The sequence below is a fragment of the Rosa chinensis genome, chromosome 3, assembly GCF_002994745.2.
Source record: "Rosa chinensis cultivar Old Blush chromosome 3, RchiOBHm-V2, whole genome shotgun sequence".
In the NCBI taxonomy this organism is placed as follows: domain Eukaryota; kingdom Viridiplantae; phylum Streptophyta; class Magnoliopsida; order Rosales; family Rosaceae; genus Rosa; species Rosa chinensis.
In genome coordinates, this window is record NC_037090.1 from 41201173 (window position 1) to 41225371 (window position 24199).

Sequence of the window (24199 nt, forward strand, 5' to 3'; positions counted from 1 at the left end):
GGTTTGCTTGGTTTTGTGTGTTGGTTTTTGATTTAGTGTGGTGTCTTTATGGAAAGGTGAGATCTTTGGGGGGATTGAGTTTGCTAGTGAGGAGAATGATGGTGAAGTTCTAATGGGATTGCTGGGAGGGTGTGAAAGTTGTGTGCCGAATGTGGTTTCTAGGATCAAGGGGCCTTGGGCTATCATCTATTGGCAGGTAACTTTTGAGTGGTAAGTTTCGATAATCAGGCAGAACTTGTTGATGAAAGCATAAAACATGCCAAGGAAGCTATAACTTTGGATGTCAAGGATGGGAATTCATGGTGTAAGATCTCGATCATAACCCTGATCATGAAAAATAGTTTATTCTTGGGCCTTGAGTAAGACTTATATTTGATATTGTTTGTCGAATAGCATTTCACTTTACTTGCTTTGCAATACCATTTATTTTGAATCTCTGCTAGCCTTTTCTGGTTGGATTAGTCTTACTTCAACGGGTAGATGATAAGCCATTTCTCTCTGGCTGCATATTGTATATTGTATATTGTATATTGTATTTAAGGATTTACGCACACATAAGCCCGTGTTTGACTTTATTTGCTATACCTGAGAAATTCATAAATTCTGTTCATCTGAAATGATTCAACCTTTACTGTCAGACAATCTTGGAAATGCATGTCTTATAAGTTTTTTTGTGACCGGAGCCTGGGACCACGCCAAACTTCTGCAGTCTCTAAAGGCATACCAAAATGTTGTAAGTGCACAAACAGTTCCTAAAGATCAGTTTATTGTGGATAAATAATTTATGGTTATTGGTCTTTCCTTGTATGTCAGGGAAACTATATACTTACTAATAAGTTCTAATTTTTGATAATTTCAGGAAAAAGATGAAAGGATGAAATCTAATCCAGACCTATACTTTAACTGTGCTACTGTAAGTTAGTTTTCTTTTAGACATAAACTACTCATTAGTTGCTCAATCTTTTTAACTAGATTATATTTGATGATTCCTTAAACTTTAGTTTCTGGTATCTGGCTCTTGTTTGACATTCTGCTAATAGAGGTGGACAGAAATAAGGAAACATTAATTATGCACCACTTTCTTTTAAAGTAATTTGTATGGGGTTTACATAAAAAGATGATGGCGATGATGTATACCAGTCACAGAAGTTGTATGACCTGACTTAAGTTGGCTGCCACCTCTTTTGTAGATATGTTTAACCTATTGAGCTGTATCTCATGCTACAGACATGTTAACATTGAGTTTTTTATTTCAGGTAAACAAATATCTAGAAAACTATGAAATGGCCCTTACTGGATTTGATGCTGCTGCTTTAAAGGATCCTGGTCTCAATGCTACCAAAGAGGTTCAAAAGATTGTTAACCTTCTTGACAAGCTAGATAATTTGTTAAGGGTAATGCATTTTTCATTCGTAAATGTGGTATCTTGAGGTCTTGAGTATGTGTTTCCCCCAATTTTAGTAGTACCATGGTTTACCAGTTGCAAGCCACCATTTTGCGGACTGCATTTGATGAGATTGAGAAACTGGAGAATAAAACAAGGACACTAAGAACTTGTATTAATATTGATCACAATCAAGTAAAGAAGCACCAGGTTAAGGGCAATTGACAGTCATATATTTTTTATAATCTCATATGATCCCATTAAATTTCCCTGTTTGTCTTACCCATATATATTCTTGAAATGTGGCTGATTTTATAAGATTTTGTGCTATAGGGACATGCCAGATCTAAACGACTTGCATCTTTAGCATCATCTCTGGCTGTGGTAAATTGTATGCCACCTTACTCTTTCATGTAGTGTAGCTTATGGTGATTTATGAACTTGAGTGAGCATGGCCATTATCCTTTTTATTTGTGGGAAATATACTAATTTTTGTCATTTGCGTTGTTTGTAAGTGAATTCGTCATATAAAAGGGCTACTATAAATCTTTTATCAGAGGGTCTGAACAAAGCAGTAGCATTAGGCCATTAGTTGGGAAAGTGCTATTCTTCATTAAGCATGAAAATGTTACTCCACTGTAAAAAGAAGTCATTCTTCCTTATCAAATTACTTTGCCCTCTTCAGTTGCAATGGTGGAACTTTTTCATGGATCTTTTTATATCCCTCAATTTCAGGTTACATGTATTGCAAGTCTATTCAAGTTGCTCAAAACGTGAAGCTTCCCAGAGATGCCACTGGATGCAATTGCAAAGGAAGTTGTGTAGATTCCAAGACCTGCCAATGTGCCAAACTTAACGGCTCTGACTTCCCATATGTGCACCGTGATGGTGGCAGGTGAGAATTGCATCAAACATGCTATCCTAGAAATGCTACTTAAACATCTAATATTAAGTGGTTTATAGCATTTCATTTTCTAATACTGTACTTGTTTCTGTTTTACCTTCTAGATTAATTGAAGCCAAGGATGTAGTGTTTGAATGTGGGCCAAAATGTGGTTGTGGACCTTCTATGTCAACCGTACTTCTCAGACGGAGCTCAAGTACCGATTTGAGGTTGTGTTTCACTACAGCTATTTTGGATGTCTTGCAAATACTAATGTTAAGAGGTATGACTAGTATAATATATCATGCACTTCAGTTTCTTTTGTAATTAATATACTTCTCATTTTGTGGTGAAATAAACTTATCTCTGAATATTATGCTTAGTATAATGTAATGAAATGTGTATATGTACTTAAAGTTTTGAAAGTAGATAATTAATCATGCGCAAAGAATTTTTAACATTCAAGATATCTTAGGTATTATTGACGCGCGCCTTGATATATAGTAAAGAATCTAGTCTAAATCCAACTTCTACTGTTAAGGCCATTGGTCACAGTCTTTCAATTGTATCTCTTCTCAATATGCTCCAGCAATATATGAGCTATGAAGGAAGTTCTATTTGTACAAAGGAAGAGATTTCTTATTTGTAACAGAACTGAGATCAAACTCTTTTATTGACAACCAATATGTTGCTCTAATGTCAGAGTGGTAATTCATGATTAAAATGTAAGTTTCTGTTAGGTACTGGACTCTTCTTCACTGCATTTGCGCTTCATTTCAAGTGTGATTCATGGTGGGTTCTATCTAGTTTGATCATGATTGATAGAGTTCATTAATTGGATCAATAAGGAAAAACTTGCCAAGTTCATTTTAGACTGTCAGGTTTTACATAACCTATTTGTACATTTGGAATATTCTTTAGGAATTTCCAAAGTAAAATGCTAATCATGTGACTGAGTTTTTATGAGTTCTTGTGGTTAATTATTAAAACTTGCAGGACGTTGAAAATGAAGGAAGACAGACCAGATGATGTCTGTGATGCCTACCATACATATTTTGGTGTAGTAGGTATAATAGTAGATGCCCAATTGGAGCCTCTGCTTTTACATAAGATGCATATAACATGAAATGTTTACATAAGAAGATTTAAATTCCACCTGTACTTTTCCTTCTATAAGTATCTCTTGGCAAGATGAGATTGGATCGAAGTAAAAGAATAACTTCCCATACCACACACACACACACACACACATATTTATCTTTGGTATTTGTTGTTTGTATGTCACAGTTTGCATCACATAACTGAGGTTGATGCGTTTTGATGTAGGACCTTCCCTCCTTGAATATCAAATGGTGAAACCCACAAGTCCAGCTTATGCTTTGCCAGTTGATGTTGTAAATATGGTTATCTTAGCAAGCATAAAAGAGTTAAGGCTTAAACCTGCTGGTGCATTGTTTTCACTTATTTGTGAGGTTTAGGACGTTAATGCGCATCACATTTATGGACAAGTATAAGTTTATGATTAGTGTTTTATGGTTCGGGTTAATGTTGGGATGGAATAACTTTGTTGAATATATGGATGAATGTAACGGATTTTTACATAAATGAATTTGTTTTAAATGTGTTGTCATTTGGATTTCATATATGCAGAATGTCGGTCTTTTGAATGTCTCTCAGACCATTCTATTCCAGCTAAAAACTACTGTCTAATAATTATTCATCATAAAATGCCTAGCAAAAACTGTTGTATGAGCTATCTATCTATAATACATTAAGGACTAAAAGAATGAGAAAGGCATTGTCTAGCAAAAAAACAGACAACGGTTTTTCGGAGAAACCTATAATATCAATAATGGATAGAAAATGGGAATTTCAGCTACATGTTGTCTGACCCAATGATAGGAGCATAAAATGCGACGTTTATAATGTTTAAACCCTATATTTTGCTAAGTTATTTCCTTTAACTTGATCAATTTAACTTAGTTAGTCTTTTTCAGGTGAAAATGGAGTCTCAAGGTCCAAAAATGGCCAAGCAATGCACAAGTGGCGCAGAAATGGAAAGAAATGAAGAAATGGAAGTTCTCCCAGTTTGACTAGGAAAAGGAATCCTAGTTGGAGTAGGAATCAGAAGCTGACTTGGATTCAAACTCTTAAGTCGCGGAAATTAGAAGTTCTACTTGGACAAGGAGACCCAATTCGACTCAGATAAGGAATCCTAGTGTGACAAGGAGTCCCTGTTGGATAAGGATTACTCAAGAAGGTTCCGGAAGAGTGTAGAAGAATCGCAGAAAAGAAGTTTGTATTCAACTAGGAAACCAACTTGCATATGGAGTTCTACTCATACTAGGAGAGCTATGGAACGTTCATGAAGCATCTAGAAGTCTCAAGAAGGTCATATGCCGTGCACATGGAAGAGGAAGTCACAAGAGATTCGAATTACAAAGCAATGTGGAATTTGGACTTCTTGTTGAGTAAGGATTGAATTGCCGTGAGATTCTTGAGGATTCTTGAAGGTTCTTGACGTTTCTACTTCAGAATAGGCGTGGAAGACATGTGAGAGGAATGTGATGTGAAGGAAAACCGAATTGGACTCAACTTGTGCATTAAAAGTCGAAACCAATACAGATTCGGAAATCTGCCTGTGCAGATCAGTCAACTTCAACGGAGTGTCAAAAATCGCTCAGAGCTCATAAAATTATGATCTTTATATGGTTGGAAAGCTACAGATGTCTAGTTTCCAAAGCTTTTTACGGTTCGTCAATAGCTATTTTCTAGAGGAAGTTATGGCCGTTTTAGTGGACTGAGGTCAATCCTGCCGGAAATCTGTTTCGTGAGAAAGAAGTCCTAAATCAACATAAACTAAGAGAAACCAAGTAGAAACGAATTGGGAGTGCCTTGAGACGTTCTCCTATATATACCTTGTGTATTAGACATTTCAAGGTTCAGAATGTTCTCCACAATTTCGTATTCTCACTTGTTCTCTCTAGTTTTCAGGTTTTCGCAATCTTCAAGGAGCAAGGCCGTAACCATCCATCTTCCTAGCCGTGATCTTCACTTGTGCACCATCTTGGAGCTGATTTGGACCTTGGGACGTGATCAAGGGTTGTCCACACCATCATCTTCTCATGTATTCTTACGGTTTTGGCTTTCTTGTAGTTAGAATTTCTGCTTTGGAATTTCTGTTGTGTGAACTGAAACTATGATGTGACAAACTGAATTTTGGATGCGATTTAGATGGTTCTTTTCATGTTTGATGTGTTTATGTGCTCTTGATCTTGTTTAGTTGCCGAAATTAAAGAATAATAATCTGGTTTTATGCTTCATTACATGTTAACGATTCTCTAAGTCTGACAAACAATTAGGATGACTTGCATGTAATTTGCTAGTAATTAGGGTTGATGCTTTGTGAACCTTAATTCGAAATAAGTAGTAAAGGCTTGCTTTGAGTCGAAATCAGATTATGCATGTGATGATAAGTTTTGACTTGCTTTGAGTGCTTGGATTTGCATGTTCATCAATTCTTTCTTGAACTTAATGATTTGAAAACGGATTTTCAACGTATGTGTGATGTCTACTTTTCGAAATAAATTGGTCTAGTGCTTTGCTATTTCGATTAACATAAGAAAGAAAGTTAAAAGGGACATTGGTTGCTTTGATCTTTGTGTCTTGATTGATGGTGTTCTTGGTAATTAATAAAGGTTAAGGGATGCATGAATATGTTGTTCTTGATGGTTCTTGATGAATTGTTTTCCAAAAACTCTTCTTTTCCCAACTTTGTAAATAAAAACAATTTAATCTTTTATTGTTTTCTGAAATTTATGTTTTCAATCTTTAAAACCCCCCTATCTTTTATGTTTTCTTGTTTGTGTATATGTGTAAATTGGTTTTAGGATTTAGTATGCATGTAAATCGTAAATAATATGTTAATAATCTGAAAATATATTTTAATTCCGTGAATAGTGTTTTCGTGAATAGTAATATGTGTTTGTGTTATACATGGATTTTTGTAGTAGAGTTTAACTAGGATTTGTTGTTTGTATTTGTGTTGTATATGGATTTCTAATTCAATTCTAACTTAACTTGTATATATTCTTATAATTTCGTGTGAATTTGTATATTCTTTCTTTTAATTTGTTTCTCACATGTGAGCACCCTCAATCCCCGGCTTGAACGATCCCTGCTTATTCTATACTAACAACTACATTTTTCAGGGTTTAAATTGGCGATTGCTTTTGCACGTATCAATTTTTGCCTTCAGACAACAGCAAGCATATCAGCCCCTGTTGTCTGACATAACCTTCAGACAACAGTAAGCATATAACCCATTGTTGTTCTTTCTGGTATTCAGACAATAGTCATGCAAGCCGCTGATGTTGTGTAAAATTTTCTCATACAACAGTTACTTGGTATTTTCTGAATAACCCATCAGACGGCATTGAGATAGACAACAGCAAAGGGCCTTATCAGACGACAGTGAAAAATTGTCGTCTGATTGAAAAATTGGTGTAGTGTATACACATGCCCATCAATCAGTACCCGGAGAGTCTCAGACATATGCCACCCCCACCTTTACTGAGAATATAGCAAGTTGAACCACCGATAACTGACCCAAACACAGCACTGCCCATATAGATGAGCAATTCACTCACAGGCCTCCAAGCAAGAGTAGAGGCCGCGGAGAACTGCGACACATGGCATCCTATAAGAACTTTTGAGGACCGACCGGGACCATTCACCCACGCAATCCGAGGTGCTGTACTTTCGAATGCTTCGAAACCATTGAAAATTGATTACATAAGAATTGGGGACCCGTATCAGCACTTGCAGGCTTTTCACTCACAAACAAGTGCCAAAGGGTATACGGATGAAGTTTGTTGCAACATGTTCTAGGAAACATTGTCTGGTGAGGCCTTGAGTTGGTTCTTGTTAGGTCCACAATTACCTAGTAATTATTCCCCTAATCTTGCACTTTTGCTTGGAAATGCACTAAAAAGTCAATCTTAGCGCATTTTCCTACTCTGTCTAGGAGAAACCGAGCTAGGCAAGGAAGGAGGACCGACAGACTAACCAAATGAACTCCAAATGAGTTAAAACTATCTAAATTCATTCTAGACATCCTGAGGATTATTTTTTATGCAGAGTTCAAGAGTTATTTCGGAATGGAAGGCCTTCAAAAGATCGGTGCAACTTTCTATACTAGAAGACAAAAACTCTAAAACCGGACCTGTATGGATTCCGGCAGCATTTTCTACCACAAAATGTTGAACTAAGCTCTGAAATTTTACCAAGATGATTTACACTCGTGGATGAACATTTGGTGTAACTAAAGGCTAATTCTGAAGTCTTGGTGGAGATTAAATTGAAGGAAGAAAGGGGAAGAAAGTGCGAAAAAATGACGAAATGGGGGTCAACGCCAGATTCCAACCAAGTTGGCCGGCCAAGAACATGAGTGAAGAACAAGAAAGAGCTGAATAGGATTAGAGACTTTAGGGGGGAAGACTTTAGGTCTAGGTTATTTTGAAATTCAAAATTTAAAAATGTCAAGTGGTCTCATTCTTACACCTTACTCTCCAATTTATTACCTTGTTCCCTTACACAATGACCCTTCTATCTATAGGCTTTCTAGGTTATTTTTATCTAGAGTTAAAGACTAGATCCACATTTTATGCTTATACATTTGTCAATCACATCTAGCCCTTCATTTCTTTTTATCTCCACCCTCCATTCATCACTTTTGGCCTATATATAGACCCTCCCCTCATTTTGGATGTATTCCTTCATCTATTTCATCTCCTTTCTCTCTCCATTTCCTCTTTATTTTCCATAGTTCTTCATCAAGTAGTGCATAGTTCTCGATTTTGTGTAAGAGAAAGGTGTGTAGACCCTTAGGTTTCACCAAAATCGAAGTTTCTACAGACTCTGATCAATTACTTCTCTTGTTTCTCATACATTCAAGCCTTATTCTTACTTTGTTCTTGAGATTTTGTGGATTTGTATTGTGACTTGGGTTGTAGAAACCGAAATCCCTATACTTTGAAGGATTTCTCTTCTCATATAGCATCTAGGAGGCAAGGGAGACATCTTGTGCTTTTGGTTTGATTCCAAAAATAGTCAAACTCTTGGGTATATCACTTGTTCTCCACTCTTTGCTCTCTTTTATTTGTTATTTATGATGTTTATGGTTTTTAGTTGTGTAAATATAAGTTGTGAATAGTTGAATTTAAGCCCTAGCCAGTGCACAAAACAATGCAGTCTTTATGTTCTTTGATATTTATGCATGTTTTGAGTCTTTTGGCTACTATACTTTAATGTATCCTAAGTGTGTTTATAGATTTATCACCTAGACGCAATGCTTTAGGAAATTAATGAATTGGAAATATGACACTACACCAAAAAACAAAACAGACAACGGGTTTTTTTCGTAGTGTGATTTGGAAGCTCACCGTTGTGTATCGGAGCATTGTCTGATTAAATTTTGCACAACGGTGGTGCACCGTTGTATGATATACAAACACACGACATATTTTTGTTATCAGCGTTGTGTCATCTCTCGACAAATGCCAAGCACAGCCGCCGCACAGAATAACATGCATCTTTCATACAACAGCACTTGTTTCCAAGCTATTGTTGGAAACCCTTTGATGCGGCTTAAATAGCCTCACAATTTAACCCTGCAAAATGTAGTTGTCAGTATAGGATAAGCAGGGATCGTTCAGTCCGGGGATTGTAGGGTACACCTACACAAAAAGGTCAATTAACAAATAAAAGAATAAAATGGGGGGTTTTGAAAGTTGGTTTCTAATCTACTTAAAATAAAAACAAAACAAATAAAACTATATACAATGATCAACTTCCCTAACCTAGACCAATACCACTCAGAAATTACTAAGTGTAAAAACAGAAAATCCATTTCAACATGCTACAAAAATGTGCCCATCTTTAATGCCTAGATAAGAGCTCAAATGAAAAGCCTCAGCGGATCAATCCACTTATCTGATTCGTTCTAATGTAGGCTTGGATCGGAAAAGTCCTTACCAAGCCTAATACTACTAATTTTCGAAAACACTCAGCGTAATTCTCTTAACTAGTAGTATTATCTAACCCTCGAATCAACTCACACGTGCAAATTAACCATTAGACATAGAATTTAACACGTAATTTCCAGAATCGTTTAACCATTGAACATAGTTTTTACCACTTTTTAGAACTAATTGCTACTTGTTTAACTCAGCGCCTTAACAAATAACAATTACTCTTGGCAAATTAAGAAAACACACAAGAACTCTCACCATTATTCTAGCATGCAAACTTATTAACCTAACTCTGAAAATTACCTAAACACGTAAAAGGGCACAAGATTGTAACATGCATCATAAAAGAATTCTCGAAATTAACTCAATAATAAACTGAAAATCTCAAAATATTAATAAAACTATTCTGAAAATTCCATGTCTCCAATTACACAACTCGCAAATTGAAACACACAAAACCGAAACAAAAATTATAAGTAGAGTCATAGTTACACTTTGAAGCTTTCCTCAGCGGCTTAGCAACAAGGTGATGAACTTGTCTCTACTATGGTGGTGGAGCGTCCTTGACTCAGCGCCTAAGAGCTTTGTAGATTGATGGATGGATGGTGTCACGGTCTTGTAAGATATGGAGGTTTGAGGAGTGAATTGGGTAGTCTTGGAATGATCTTGGCTGGGAAGTGATCTTTGGCTGGGAAGTGATGCAAATTCAGTTCTGGACGTTGCCTATTTATAGGGGAGCATTGGTTGGCTTTACCAACTGAAACGTCTCCTTTATGGCCTTAACTCCTCTCATAATGGGGCAATTCCTTTAATTTCCAAGCTGAAACATCTTTCTCTTATTTATTTTTCCAGCTGAAACATCTTTTTCTTTTATTCCTCAACTGAAAACGTCTTTTCTCCTTTATTCCCCAACTGAAAACGTCTTTCTCTTATTTATTTTCCAGCTGAAACGTCTTTCTCTTTTATTCCTCAACTGAAAACGTCTTTTCTTCTTTATTTCCCTTCTTCATTGCTTGGTCAAATATCTTAATGCTTTATTTTATGACTCCATCATTACTGTTTCCAAGAGTTCAACCAGGCAACGTTTCCTACAACAAGCAGGAGAATATCTGAATTTTCTAGAGAAAATAAAGGGAATTAAAATGTTAAAGACCGCAAAAACAGTTGACAGTTAGGAATCCTGATCCAGCTAGGATTTTTCATGAATTTTACTTTTTTCGCCTATTTCACTCCAAACACTCAACAAGACTCTCAAAATGACTTCCTGACTCAAGACACTAAACTTAAGGGAGAAACAAAGCTAAAATGGGGCACATATTCAATAATATTGACACACTTTTTGCTCCTATCAACTACCCCACACTTAGCTTTTGCTAGTCCCTTAGCAAAAATACAAAACAAAACAACGACTCAACAAAAAACAAGTAAATGACTCTACTTCCCTTAACTGTTGTCTCAGAGACTCCAAACTCATGGCTTTCACGTTAAACACTTAATCAAAATTGCATAGATAATTCCATGGTTAATAAACCTGTGACATTCATATGACTAAGCAAGATATGGAGAACTTAAGTTATAAAGTGAATGATAGCATGTTTCGAACAAGTCCAATCCAAACTCACAGGGCATACTCTCGATTTTTCTCTCAGAAATGGCTATGCTTAAAAGCTTCACTCTCAAGTATATGCAAGAGAATAAATTGTAAGGCAACAAACAGCTTGCATATTTCATCAATAAACGCATTTTGTGAAGAATTTTTAAAGACCTCATGAAATGACTAAGTGCACAAATGGACCTAAACCATAAGCTCGACTGCGTACCTGACTCCACTAACCAAAGACTGCCCATCTCAAGGATCAAGTCAGCATTTAAAACAGGTTGTAATGGGGCTAAGCTAGGGTTTTTGAAATGAAGATTAAGGATACAAAAATCCTAAGGACCTAGCAGAGCATATAAGGACCACCTTATGTCATCATTTTTGTAGGCCAAATATCATTGTTTTTGGCCAAACCTTCACTCTAACCAACATGGGAATGGACAAAGGCATAATTTTCAACTTTGAGCCTTCTACAAATTTGAAATTCCAAAACCACACTTCAACAATTTCCCAAGAGTTTTCTTTTCAATTTGTCTCCTCTTTTCTTTCTTTTTCATTTTCTTTCTTTTTTTTTTTTACGGAATTTTTTTTTTCTTTCTCTTTCTCTTCTTTTTTTCTTGGATTTTCCCCACCCCACACTTGTCTTTCATCGTCACCCCTACATACTATGTCATGCTCTACTAAGTCCCTAAGACAAGGGTAGAGATATCCTGTACTAAGCTCATGGTAGGGTAGTGAGGGTGATGAAACAAAGGTTTTCAACGTAGGCTTAAAGGGGTTCATTCTAAGGAGTCCCACGACGGGCACAGTTGGGGACACATGCTTGTTTGGCTATGGTGGTTACCCTAATGCCTTCTATCCTATCCAGGATCAGTGCATATTATGGCATACAAGTTTTGACAGTCACAACAGCCGAGTTCTAGTACTCTCTAGTCCATTAAAATCTATAGCACATGATCATTGGATTTCAAAGAATGATGAGGTTTTGCAAATACAGCCACGAAATTTTAGAATTATCAATTAAGCACTCGAAAAGAAAGTATTTTAGCTCAACAACTCACTTAGGGTCAAATGAATCAGACTTAATCCTAGCATGCTTAATGAACTAAGTTACAATCCTATCTCAAATCTTCATACAAGTATCACAATGTCGATTAACCACAGAATTCAATTAAGTCCTATTTCGATTGTGAAAACCTTCAGCCATGAATTCAGAGACATGTTCATCCTAGACGTTAGGGGCATCCTAAGACTCAAGCAAACAAAACAAAAAAAAAAAGACACAAAAAAAAAACATAGAATTTTTTTTTTTTTTTTTTTTTTTAGGGAAGGGCAAAATAAACAAACAATAAACAAAGACACAAGTACAATTCAACCTAAGCAAGTGAAGGGATAGAAATGTCAAACTCTCGTTGATGGCTCCTTCACAGCTTCGTTTGAAATGGGTTGCCTCCCATGCAGCGCTTAATATTTATAGTCCTTCAGCCTGGACTTTTCTCCTTCACACGTGCTCATTCCTTGGTCAAGTGTTAGTAACATATACAAGGTTAGGAATACAAACATTATGCCTTTCCTACTATCTAAGTTACTTTTACATTTACATACTTAGGTACTGGAACAGAGGACCTCGTTTGTGCAATGGAACTATAGAACAGCTACCCTCGACGAGGTCATGTTTAATCCAATATACCTTAAGCATGTCACACAACATTTTGTTAGTTTGTTATAAACATAGTTAATAACTCAATTGATTCCAAGTTGTAAGTCGAGCCCAATAGAAACCACTACTATTGGTGAGATACGATATAGGGATAGTCGCCCAGACATAAGTCTCTTTCCTTTGTTTCAGAAGGCCGAATGGCCAGATTAAGAAGTAAGTGAGAGGGAGGACTCATTTTAGTGATACTACGGAGGCTACTCCCTCATTGAGGTTTAGGCCCCTATCGGCTACTCCCACATAGTGGTTTAGGCTCATTCTATAGTATCTCTGAGATCCAATTGAACCCATCACCCAGGGTCTCAACCTAAGACACCATCCGTATGCGCCCCTTACTCAGCTGGGAAATTAACTTATGTGTTAGACCGTTCTCCAAGTGCTAATAAAGGCCGCCCTCAACCTCAAGAGACCTTAGTAAGGTACTAATGAAGGGTTTAGGCCAATATTAACAAAAGGACCCTTGTCTACTCATACTATTTTACACACTTACAACAATTAAGTATTTAGCTAACTTCATAACCTAAGTATATTAATCTAAGTGAAACACATACAATTTACAACATGCTAAAAAAAAAAAACTCATTCTACAATTTACAATATACAATTTACAACATGCTGAAAAAAAAAAAAATCTAAGTGAAACACATTACAATATGGTTAAAAAAATAACTTCTACAAATTGTACAACAATGATAAAAGACATGCTTAATTTCGTAACACTCATAAAACTTAAACTAAATCACAATTAAAGCTTGGCCTAACCGAAATCGCAATTTGTCACCATTCCACAAGTGTAGTACAAAAATTAGCATGCATTCTATATACAACAAAATCGATGACACTTTAAGTGCAAGGGATTTTAACAATCCCCGGCAACGGCGCCAAAAATTGATGCGGCTTAAATAGCCTCACAATTTAACCCTGCAAAATGTAGTTGTCAGTATAGGATAAGCAGGGATCGTTCAGTCCGGGGATTGTAGGGTACACCTACACAAAAAGGTCAATTAACAAATAAAAGAATAAAATGGGGGGTTTTGAAAGTTGGTTTCTAATCTACTTAAAATAAAAACAAAACAAATAAAACTATATACAATGATCAACTTCCCTAACCTAGACCAATACCACTCAGAAATTACTAAGTGTAAAAACAGAAAATCCATTTCAACATGCTACAAAAATGTGCCCATCTTTAATGCCTAGATAAGAGCTCAAATGAAAAGCCTCAGCGGATCAATCCACTTATCTGATTCGTTCTAATGTAGGCTTGGATCGGAAAAGTCCTTACCAAGCCTAATACTACTAATTTTCGAAAACACTCAGCGTAATTCTCTTAACTAGTAGTATTATCTAACCCTCGAATCAACTCACACGTGCAAATTAACCATTAGACATAGAATTTAACACGTAATTTCCAGAATCGTTTAACCATTGAACATAGTTTTTACCACTTTTTAGAACTAATTGCTACTTGTTTAACTCAGCGCCTTAACAAATAACAATTACTCTTGGCAAATTAAGAAAACACACAAGAACTCTCACCATTATTCTAGCATGCAAACTTATTAACCTAACTCTGAAAATTACCTAAACACGTAAAAGGGCACAAGATTGTAACATGCATCATAAAAGAATTCTCGAAATTAACTCAATAATAAACTGAAAATCTCAAAAATATTAATAAAACTATTCTGAAAATTCCATGTCTCCAATTACACAACTCGCAAATTGAAACACACAAAACCGAAACAAAAATTATAAGTAGAGTCATAGTTACACTTTGAAGCTTTCCTCAGCGGCTTAGCAACAAGGTGATGAACTTGTCTCTACTATGGTGGTGGAGCGTCCTTGACTCAGCGCCTAAGAGCTTTGTAGATTGATGGATGGATGGTGTCACGGTCTTGTAAGATATGGAGGTTTGAGGAGTGAATTGGGTAGTCTTGGAATGATCTTGGCTGGGAAGTGATCTTTGGCTGGGAAGTGATGCAAATTCAGTTCTGGACGTTGCCTATTTATAGGGGAGCATTGGTTGGCTTTACCAACTGAAACGTCTCCTTTATGGCCTTAACTCCTCTCATAATGGGGCAATTCCTTTAATTTCCAAGCTGAAACATCTTTCTCTTATTTATTTTTCCAGCTGAAACATCTTTTTCTTTTATTCCTCAACTGAAAACGTCTTTTCTCCTTTATTCCCCAACTGAAAACGTCTTTCTCTTATTTATTTTCCAGCTGAAACGTCTTTCTCTTTTATTCCTCAACTGAAAACGTCTTTTCTTCTTTATTTCCCTTCTTCATTGCTTGGTCAAATATCTTAATGCTTTATTTTATGACTCCATCATTACTGTTTCCAAGAGTTCAACCAGGCAACGTTTCCTACAACAAGCAGGAGAATATCTGAATTTTCTAGAGAAAATAAAGGGAATTAAAATGTTAAAGACCGCAAAAACAGTTGACAGTTAGGAATCCTGATCCAGCTAGGATTTTTCATGAATTTTACTTTTTTCGCCTATTTCACTCCAAACACTCAACAAGACTCTCAAAATGACTTCCTGACTCAAGACACTAAACTTAAGGGAGAAACAAAGCTAAAATGGGGCACATATTCAATAATATTGACACACTTTTTGCTCCTATCACCCTTGTCAGACAATATTTTTTTCATTTCACCGTCGTTTGATATACCATCACACTTCAGTTGTACACTATGGTTGTTGGGTGAATTGGTCTTGGACAACATAATTCAGTTCTTGTCGTTGTGTGATTGTAAAATCGGAAGACATAGTTTTTTTACAACCATTGTGCGATATGTAAAGAGTGCATTGAGTAAATGACCCAATTTTTGTATTCAGACAACGTTGGATTGCCACACTATAAAACTGTTGTACAATCATTTTCATTTGCTATATTTTGTGCATATATAGCTCCATTTTACCTAATGAACATTGATAAATTGGAAAGAAAACACATTGCAAATGCTCAAATGAGTAATCAAACCCATTCCATATATCTCTAATGTTAAAAGGGAGTATTTCCCAATCATCCAAGCAACCATTAATAGAAGAAAAGTATTCAAATGCATGGCCATCTACTTGGGACATCAAAAGCTGATACAACTACGTTGTTCCAAATTAAACATGCCACATATAGTGTGTGCAGGAACTTGGTTTCTACAGCCAACATATTGATACAAACTCTTGTCTTCCCACTATTCCCGGAACTTAGTCTGTGCAGCCATGGTGTCAAACCTATAAAGTCGAAACGATTCTTGGTGAGTTAAATTTTGATTTGTTTAGCCATGGAATCAAATCTAGTTCCCCACCTGTCTTTATCCAATATCAACTACATGCACCGTCCTTTACTTGAACAACATGATCTGCAAGCCATCAATGAAAGAAAAAATGAAGATACTTTGGCAAGGAAATCATAAAAAATCAACAAGACTTTTGTATAAACTGAGATTGTGAAATAATCATGATTCATGCAGTTATATATCATAAATTATAAAGGCAGATATAGCAATTAGAAATAGCAGAACTCTTAAGCAAAAATCACAGCTCAATTAATTATCATCTTCTGGTGTAATCATTTTATGGTTCCTAATTCCTAAAACCTCTACAGTTTCTAGAACCAAAGAGTTCAATATTTGAAATTTCACTAAACAAGTCAGACTTATTAACGCACTGGACACACTCAAACAAGACCAAATTAATCTGATAAAAGCACTAAAGTACCAAACTCATCAAGCATTGGCCATTACAAAAACTCAGGTAACTAAACCTCACATCATAAACCATGAACACATCTAGAATCATAAACATGGATATTCAACTACAAAAGCAAGAATCAAAGTCCTATTACATGACAAAAGTGAAGAAGTCATGGAAGCAGCAAACCATGAGTATAATCATCGTTTATCTGCTAAAAATTGAGTGTGCAAATGTTCTAAGACTCTAAATCACTACCAAGTTTCACAAACTTAGAGGGACCTAAATAGAGGATTAACCAAAGCATCACAGACCCTGTCACAGAAGGAGAACTATAGCTTAGAACAACAATAGAACAGAAGGTTACCATCCCTTTTGACATAAACCATACTGCCATTTTTTTTCTTACTTTGTTTTTTGCAAAATTGAAACTTAAAAATGTCATTTCAATGCACAAAATTGGGATAGAAAACATTGGGCTGTGTCAAATACTTGAATTTCCTATCGTGGCATTGCTTCTAAGATATAGACATGAGAAGCCACTACTAACAGAGAACTGAGGCAAGATTCTCCAATCCATTTCTGTACACATTTACCAAAAACCACTCAACAAAAAAGACATAAACAAAAAGCTTCCATTAAATCGTTTGAGCATTTTATGGTTCCATATTTTGTTGATTGTTTTGCTTATTGCAAGTATCCTAATTAAGAAGACAATGATTACACAATCAAAACACTATAGAAATAAAAAGCACATAGATGAAGAATTCATTTTTTTATTAAGAAATCACTGTAAAAAGCACGTATGGAGTTCCTGTTTTAATATGGGATTTCAAAACCTCATACCAAAGTTGTTGGGAAGATACAACTCTTTTGGCCTTACCTTGTGTAGCAATCAAGAATAAATATAAAGCTATTCATAACAAAAAAAAAATGCTGAATGTTAATATCGAACCTGGTATTAGTCACTTTCATAATGAGTGCAAAGTTGTTCGAAGCTTTCATCCTAGCAATCTCCCAGACCTGGACACTATTAGGACAAACCACTTTTCATTATTTCCAACCCTTTTCATGAATAGATTAGGCACCCAAAGAGCATAGAAAAGATTACGAGCTCTGAGCTCTTCCTACAAGATAATAAATTCCAGGTAAATAGTCTGAAGCCTACGTTGTTCATCTTAAGAGAAAATCGGGCATTCATTTTATTACGGCAAGTATTGTTTTTGATGATTTCTTAAACTGATGCCTCATGCAAATAATTCTTAAAAACAAAAATGGGGCAAATCCATTACAGGAAAACGTGTAATCACAATGTACCCAATTCCAATTTCAACCATCAGTCAAACCCCAAAGCAATTCTTACTTTATAATAACCAAATTTTAACTCGATAAAACCTTGATGATTCTGTGGAATTTAACATTGTTGTAGTAGCCTCTGTGAGAGAGCTTGATGAAGTTCCTGCAAGTCCTGGGTGCAGTCATATCTTAATGAATTTCGTAACAGTTATATATGCCTCCTCCCTTCCTAAAACACAACCAAACCAATCAAAACACAAATTCATGACAAATTGAACAAAACCATACCCTAAAGATTAGATTTTGAAATTCATGAAATTGAACAGATTAGGGGAAATCAAGAATTGAGAGAAAGATGAAGAAGATAACCTGGTCGGAGACCTCGGAGTGCACCTCTGTATCGAGAGTGTTGCATTCTTGAATCAGGACTAGAATCGCTTAGGTTTCAAAGCTTGTAAAACATGTTTTGTTAAATGCTGGCAGTTCTAAATTGAACCATATGCTAAGGAAAACACCACTTGTGTTCCAGTCTAGTTACATGCTATAGCAAGTGAAACCAACTAAAAAGAGTTATGTCTAAAACCTCATATATATCTAATGGGTTTAACTGAAGTCCACAATTGACACAGAAGCCATAAGAAAAAAAATTGACAGGAAAATGCAAAGAGATGAAGGATATTGTAGATGGGTACCTCTCAATATCAGCATAACATTGGGTCTTCTTCTGCCTTGTCTCAATGTCTTGTCAAGTACCCACATACACAAACCCAGCCATAATTCAGAATTCGTAAACAAAAATTCACAACACGGTAAATTAACAGAGAAAAAGAGATGGAGGCATTTGGACACTACTAGAAAAAAGGGATTTAAGGACATCAAACAAGGACACATATTTTATGTGGAGTCCTTGAAGGTTTTTAAGGACACACAATGTTAAATTGCAAATTTTGAATGGGTGGAGAGTCTTTCAAGGACACTCGATTTAGGGGACGCCGTGTCCTAATATTGGGCTCCAACTGAAAAATTAAAATATTGAAATTAGAAAATGCGCGGCGCTGCAGCTATACTTTGCATTTTCGTTTCCCTCCCCCAATTTCACTTCCCTCCTCCCCCAATTTTCGATTTCCCTCTTCAATTGAAACCCTCCCCAAAGGCCCAAATAGAGAAAGATGATTCACTCACTCCATTTCCAGTTCTTAGTTGTGATAGAAAAAAAGAAGAAAGAAACTCGAGCCGAAAGCAGATTCGATCTGATTCGACTCGGCGGAGGAGACGACGACGACTCATAACAAGGGTTCAAGTCATAGTGAGGTTACTCGGTGTGAGACATACTCTGGGTTGACAGATTCTGGGAAGAATTTCAGTACAAGGTGAGATTACTCGATCCCAATTTTTTTGGTGGGTTGAATGTTCTGGTGTGTTACAAAGTTTGGAGAAGCTTTGTGAGAGAATGAACTAATATTTGATTGTCAGGAGTGAATTTTAATCCCAGCAGCAAAGAGTATACGTATGGAGTAGCTATCAGATTTCGATCATGTATACGCCGAATAATTCAAAGCCTGAGAATCTGAGATGGTTGAAGCTGAAGACGAAGGGCCTGGTGTAAGAGCTCTCGGATCTCTGTTGAAGCTCACCGAAGTCTTCCTCTGGTGCAATTCTTCGCCTCTGTTTCTCTTCCACCGAATACTTGGGTTTTATGAGGCAGTAAGGCTCTGTGATTGTTCGGTTTTACCGAGTTTTTGTGTGCTTGACAGGGACGATGGCATAAGAAATGACTGGTTGTTTTCTCTGGGACAGACTGTAAGTGATTGCTTTCTTGAGCTCAGTTTCAATTTTTTCTTGCTGGAAGTTTGAGACATATTATTGAATGAATGCTATGAATTTTGCCTATGATTACAGAAAGCAGCTAAGGATGACGGAGACAATGGCTCAAACGCCCTTTCCTCAGGCTAGTGGATTCATTTTCATGCTTTCTTTGTTGTGTTTAACTATCTCTTTTAATTTTCTAGAGCTCGCTGTGTGTTTAGTAATTTCGTTTTATAATTATGTGCCTGTAGTTGTCTTAAACGTTTTAGTTGGAATTTTTGGGTTTCAGAATGTGGAATTATGTGTGTGTAGTTGTCTTATATGGAGACTATAGATCTAGTCTCTAAACAAACAGGTTCATAGTATAATATGGATATTATCTACAATGAGATGGATTTCATATTCTCTCGTTATAAAACAATATTGCACTCCCACTCTTCTTACTTATCTCCTTCTGATGCACAGAGAAGCCATAGAAGAGGGGCTACTAGCTCTATCAGGGTCAAAATCCAATATCAATAGAGCTTCAGGTGTTGTGGTTCGGAGTACATTGGTCGCTCTCTGTGGTTCCTTCAGCTATGGATGTGCTGTAAGTCATTCTCATTCACATTTCAAATTCTACATTTTTCTGCCAAATATTACCATATTTTAGGATGAAAGGAGAGTTAGTGTACTGATAAGTATGTTCTGCTGCATCAAGTTGTTGGTCTAGGTTAAATGTGCCATACACAAAGAAAGGAGATACAATAGTAAACATTACTTCTTTGTTTATGCATTGGTCCTAAAGCGCTATAAATTTAGTTTGTAGATAGGATACTCATCATCTGCTAGATCAAGATTTGTGGAAGACTTGGGCCTTACTGTTGCAGCAGTAAGTACTAGAATTTTCAGATTTTTTGTTTCTTTTGTTCTTTTGCATTTGATGGACTTTCTTGTGATCGTTTTAGTACTCAATTTTCGGTTTAACAATGATGATTGGAGGAATGATTGGTGCATTAGTAAATGGGACGCTAAAAGAGATGTAGTGGTTATTGTCTAATAATCCAGGTTGTCGGTTTTTACCACTTTCAAAGAAATTCATTTCCATTATCAAGCCAAGGAAGTCATGCACACCACCTGTTTGATGAAAGTTCCAGGTGACTGAAAAAAGTGCAAGTTTTTTAACAATTATTTTGTAATATACCGAAGGCTACCATATAGTCAGATGACTCAGAACATTGATTTTATATATTGCTGCCTTATCAGTAGTAGCTCTTCGAGATATTTACAAGACCCTGAACCAACTGCCACAATTGAGGCACTGGAGCATAATTGTCGTCTCTTCTGCTGTTTTGAAATCATGGTAGCAGAAATGTAGTAACTATTTTAATATTCACAAAGCTCATTAGTTGTGATATCTTTGGTTCTGATGTAGACCTCTTACTATGTGGCAGAATGATGAATTTGATTTACAGAGCATGAAAATGTTGAAAGTAAGAGTTGCCCTTGAGGAAAAATTGAAGTAGAAGGGTATTTTCAATTCCATCACTCCAAGAACTGAACCCAGAAACATCTGAAACCATTAAATGGATTTGACTTTACTCTTATACTTTGTAATTTAACTCATTCCTCCATTGTGCGAACTAATTCAACCAACTTAGAATTTAACAGGAAGCTGAATCGTATGATGATTTTGATGATGACCCTGTAAATGTTGAAGGCGCTAACTAGGCTCATGCAAGTTCATTGAGTGCAAGTAAAGTTTCCCAAGTTGTTGCTGCTAATCGACATAAGTCAAAGGTATGAACCTCATGATTCATAAATGGCAAAACCTAGTTTTCTTAACTGTTCTTTCTCTGAACATGCACCTTAATGAAATTTATATAATTCATTGAATTTATTTCCTCTTGTTTTGCGTGAGAGATTCCTATAGAAAATAGATCTTTTCTTAATTACAAGCCCCAACTTTATATGTTTGGTATCTAGGTTTTTTGTAGAATGCAATTTGAACATTAGTTTCCTAATTATACGCCAGCATGTGAACTTGTTAATCAGGATTCACATGATTCAGAAAACATGAATGTGGTGATTCAGAAAACATGAATGTGGTATTTTAGAGAACATGACCTTGAAACTTAATGGCGGCGGCAAACATGAACTGCATGAGAGAACATTAGTATTGAAGGATTGAAGGTACAATATTGAAACATTGCTCATATTTGCATAAGAGGTTAGTAGATAACACATATTGATACTGTGGACAATATATATATATATATATATATATATAAAATATCCTCTGCTGGAAGTTATACACCATCTTGATATGCTAAATGTTTCTGACCAGGACAGTCTATTACATCTTAGCCCAAGTCAATGTATCTTGCAGTTGGATTTGAGGTCAGCTCACATCCTTTATTGCGATTGCCATTTCATTTTTGAGTTACAAGTTTTGTGTATCTATCCTCTTCAGAGCTTTCATTTATATACGTGTTTGTATTTTTCTCTCAAGTTTACCTTGTATATTTTGATATGTTTTATAGTGTTTATGACTACATAAAGTAGGTAGTAAAAGAAACAAGAATTATGCTATTCTACTCTATTGAATTGTTCTTTTTTTTTTTTTTTTTTTTTTTGTGGCAGAACGCGTGCTCTACTTGAAGATTTTATAATAGGTAAAGTAAGGAATGTTTGTATTTGATTATGGCTTATTGATTTATGCTATAAGTGTACCAAGTCATCAAGCCTGGTTACCTCTGAGCCTTGAGGCTTGATGGGATAAATTGTAATCTCAAGTTCAGTTTTCTCTGGTCCCTTCCTGTTATTTATCAACTACTGATTTGCACAGGACAGGGTTATACCAGTGGTTGCTTTGAATATAGCTATTTGTTCAGATTCCATGGCTCATGGTTAGTATCACTAATCCTTAATGAGTTTATGTTTTTGAGATTATGTAAATGAACTAAGGATCAATGCTGAATGCAGTTACCTTTTTTCGTTTACATATGTGCCTGCAGGAAATAAAAGATCAAGGCTTTTGAGTAGCAGATGATTAGATACTTAAAGCCATGAAGGTCTGCTTCCATCTCTTTTTTTTCCCCTTTGAATGATTAAGTAGTTAGTTCTCCTTATTATGTATGGTTGCATAAGAGGTTCGTTGATAACACAACGTTGTGTTTTTAATTTTTATCTTGATTAATATGATGAAAGGTGCTTTAACAAAAACATAATATAAAATAGTTGATGCATGCAATTGTTAACAATATATTCTTATTGACAAACAATAAAAGAACCCAAGCAATCTGCAGGTTTAGCTTGTCACCATCAAACACTAGAGAAAAACCACCAGTTTGATAGTTGGCAAGCAATATGCTTGCAAGACCCTGAACCAACCACCACAACTAAGCAATATGCATGCAACTCCATTTGAGCTCTCATTCTGCCTTCAGTTTGATAGTTGGTAACATTTCATTCCCCTCATGTCTTCATTCATTTATTGCTTAGCTTAGTCTACCTGGCAATGTGTTGCTGGTGCTTCTTTTCTTTGGTTTCTTTAATCTTTTTTTTTTTTTTCTTTGATATTTATCAGGTTGTGATTGAAGATATTGGGAATTAGATTAAGCAACTATAAACCTACAAGGTGCAGTTCGTTGGATTACTTGACTAGAATTGTGGAATTGTAATTTTTTACACTTTAGAAACTTGTTTGTATATGTACGGATATTTAATATTGGTTCAGTTAATAATGCATTTGGTGGTGTATAATTGGAGGAAGATTGCTTTTATTACTTTTTTTTTTTTTTGGATTCTTTGGAAGTTTTAAGGACACTTTTTCAATGACCTGTATCATATTCAAGGACATGGTGTTTTTTTATACATGACTCTTTTTAAGTGTCCTGCTTTAGTTTTAAGGACACATATGAATGTATTTTTTTGTGTCCTCTCATGGATTTAAGGACTCCATTTCTAGAGTTTTTAGGGCATGCTTTGTGTGTCCTAGTAGAGAAAAGAGGACACATATTAGATAATATGAGGATGCGATTTAGGTGTCCTCTTATAGATTTAAGGACACCACGTCCAGAGTTTTTAGGACACACAAACTGTGTCCTCGTATAGAAAAGAGGACACGTTTCCAGTGTCCTTGTTTGAGACTTACAATGACTCCTAGATAGAGGACTCTTTTTTAGAGAGTCCTTGTATGCATTTAAGGACACTGTTTCAATGTCCTTAAATCATGTTTTTGTAGTAGTGGGAATACATACAGAGATTGGGCGATGGGACTTGGCGAGAACTGTGGGAGAGAATAGCAAAGACAATACTAAGAGGATTTGGATTCTGAGTGGAAGAAAGCACAAAAATTGCAATTACCAATTGTTGAAAGTAGTGATGAAGAGGCCTTGGAATGGTTGGAGAAGATGGTCTGCTGCAGATTCTCTGCAAATAAGGCAAACCAGCTGTGCATAGAACAAAGTAAGATTCTTTCTATCAATGAAAGCAAATAAGCAAAGCAAGATGAGATTTTGAAGCTACTAAGCCAAAGACTAGCCAACAAAACGTGGTTATAATCGAGATTAAAAACCAAACAAAACGTAGTTCTTCACCAAAACAAATCAAAATTTGACTCACCAAGAATCGCCGGGAAACCCACAAATCCCCAAATCGAGTAGCCCATAAATCCACAAATCGAATGACCCACAAATGGAACCCTAATCTTAGCAGATTGAAACCCCATTTTCCTCCTCCTCCTTTCCAGTGCGAAGAATCCACAAATGGAACTTTAATCAATGAGGACAATGATGGATGAG

General features: G+C 36.0%; 2 protein-coding genes and 2 long non-coding RNA genes across 6 annotated transcripts; 3 read left to right on the forward strand and 1 right to left on the reverse strand.

Moving 5' to 3' along the window:
- Positions 1–819: 819 nt before the first annotated feature.
- LOC112194590 (tetratricopeptide repeat protein 5) lies at positions 820–1962 on the forward strand. Of its 2 annotated transcripts, XM_040515843.1 has the most exons (4): positions 820–913; positions 1257–1394; positions 1718–1768; positions 1900–1959. In XM_040515843.1, exons 1-4 carry the CDS (start codon positions 875–877, stop codon positions 1900–1902), a joined length of 231 nt encoding a protein of 76 aa, XP_040371777.1. In that variant the 5' UTR covers positions 820–874; the 3' UTR covers positions 1903–1959. The 2 variants fall into 2 exon arrangements, with proteins under 2 accessions (XP_040371777.1, XP_040371776.1); XM_040515842.1 differs by having other exon boundaries at positions 1718–1962.
- Positions 1963–16551: 14589 nt separating this feature from the next.
- LOC121052320 lies at positions 16552–24199 on the reverse strand. The gene is made up of 6 exons (XM_040517058.1): positions 24021–24199; positions 23763–23848; positions 18302–18351; positions 17269–17343; positions 16864–16895; positions 16552–16628 (listed from the first exon to the last, which is right to left on the reverse strand). Exons 1-6 carry the CDS (start codon positions 24124–24126, stop codon positions 16552–16554), a joined length of 426 nt encoding a protein of 141 aa, XP_040372992.1. The 5' UTR covers positions 24127–24199.
- On the forward strand, positions 19983–20689 carry LOC121052351. Its single transcript, XR_005808792.1, has 3 exons — positions 19983–20004; positions 20217–20551; positions 20667–20689. It is a non-coding gene; the product is annotated as an uncharacterized LOC121052351 (long non-coding RNA).
- LOC112195349 lies at positions 21059–23041 on the forward strand. 2 transcript variants are annotated; one of them, XR_002934477.2, is made up of 7 exons: positions 21059–21194; positions 21512–21587; positions 22038–22069; positions 22243–22303; positions 22412–22468; positions 22703–22854; positions 22984–23041. It is a non-coding gene; the product is annotated as an uncharacterized LOC112195349 (long non-coding RNA). The 2 variants fall into 2 exon arrangements; XR_002934478.2 differs by lacking the exons at positions 21059–21194; positions 21512–21587 and having other exon boundaries at positions 22040–22069; positions 22248–22303.

Bases quoted from the DNA above. Each gene is read 5' to 3' on its own strand.
- LOC112194590 (XM_040515842.1), top strand. From the start codon at position 875: ATGAAATCTAATCCAGACCTATACTTTAACTGTGCTACT. The intron at 914-1,256 runs GTAAGTTAGTTT...TTTTTATTTCAG, and splicing joins TATACTTTAACTGTGCTACT to GTAAACAAATATCTAGAAAA. The intron at 1,395-1,717 runs GTAATGCATTTT...TTTGTGCTATAG, and splicing joins AGCTAGATAATTTGTTAAGG to GGACATGCCAGATCTAAACG.
- LOC121052320 (XM_040517058.1), bottom strand. From the start codon at position 24,126: ATGGGGTTTCAATCTGCTAAGATTAGGGTTCCATTTGTGGGTCATTCG. The intron at 17,344-18,301 runs GTACCCATCTAC...TTGTCCTAATAG, and splicing joins TGTTATGCTGATATTGAGAG to TGTCCAGGTCTGGGAGATTG. The intron at 16,896-17,268 runs GTTCGATATTAA...AAATGTGTACAG, and splicing joins ATGAAAGTGACTAATACCAG to AAATGGATTGGAGAATCTTG.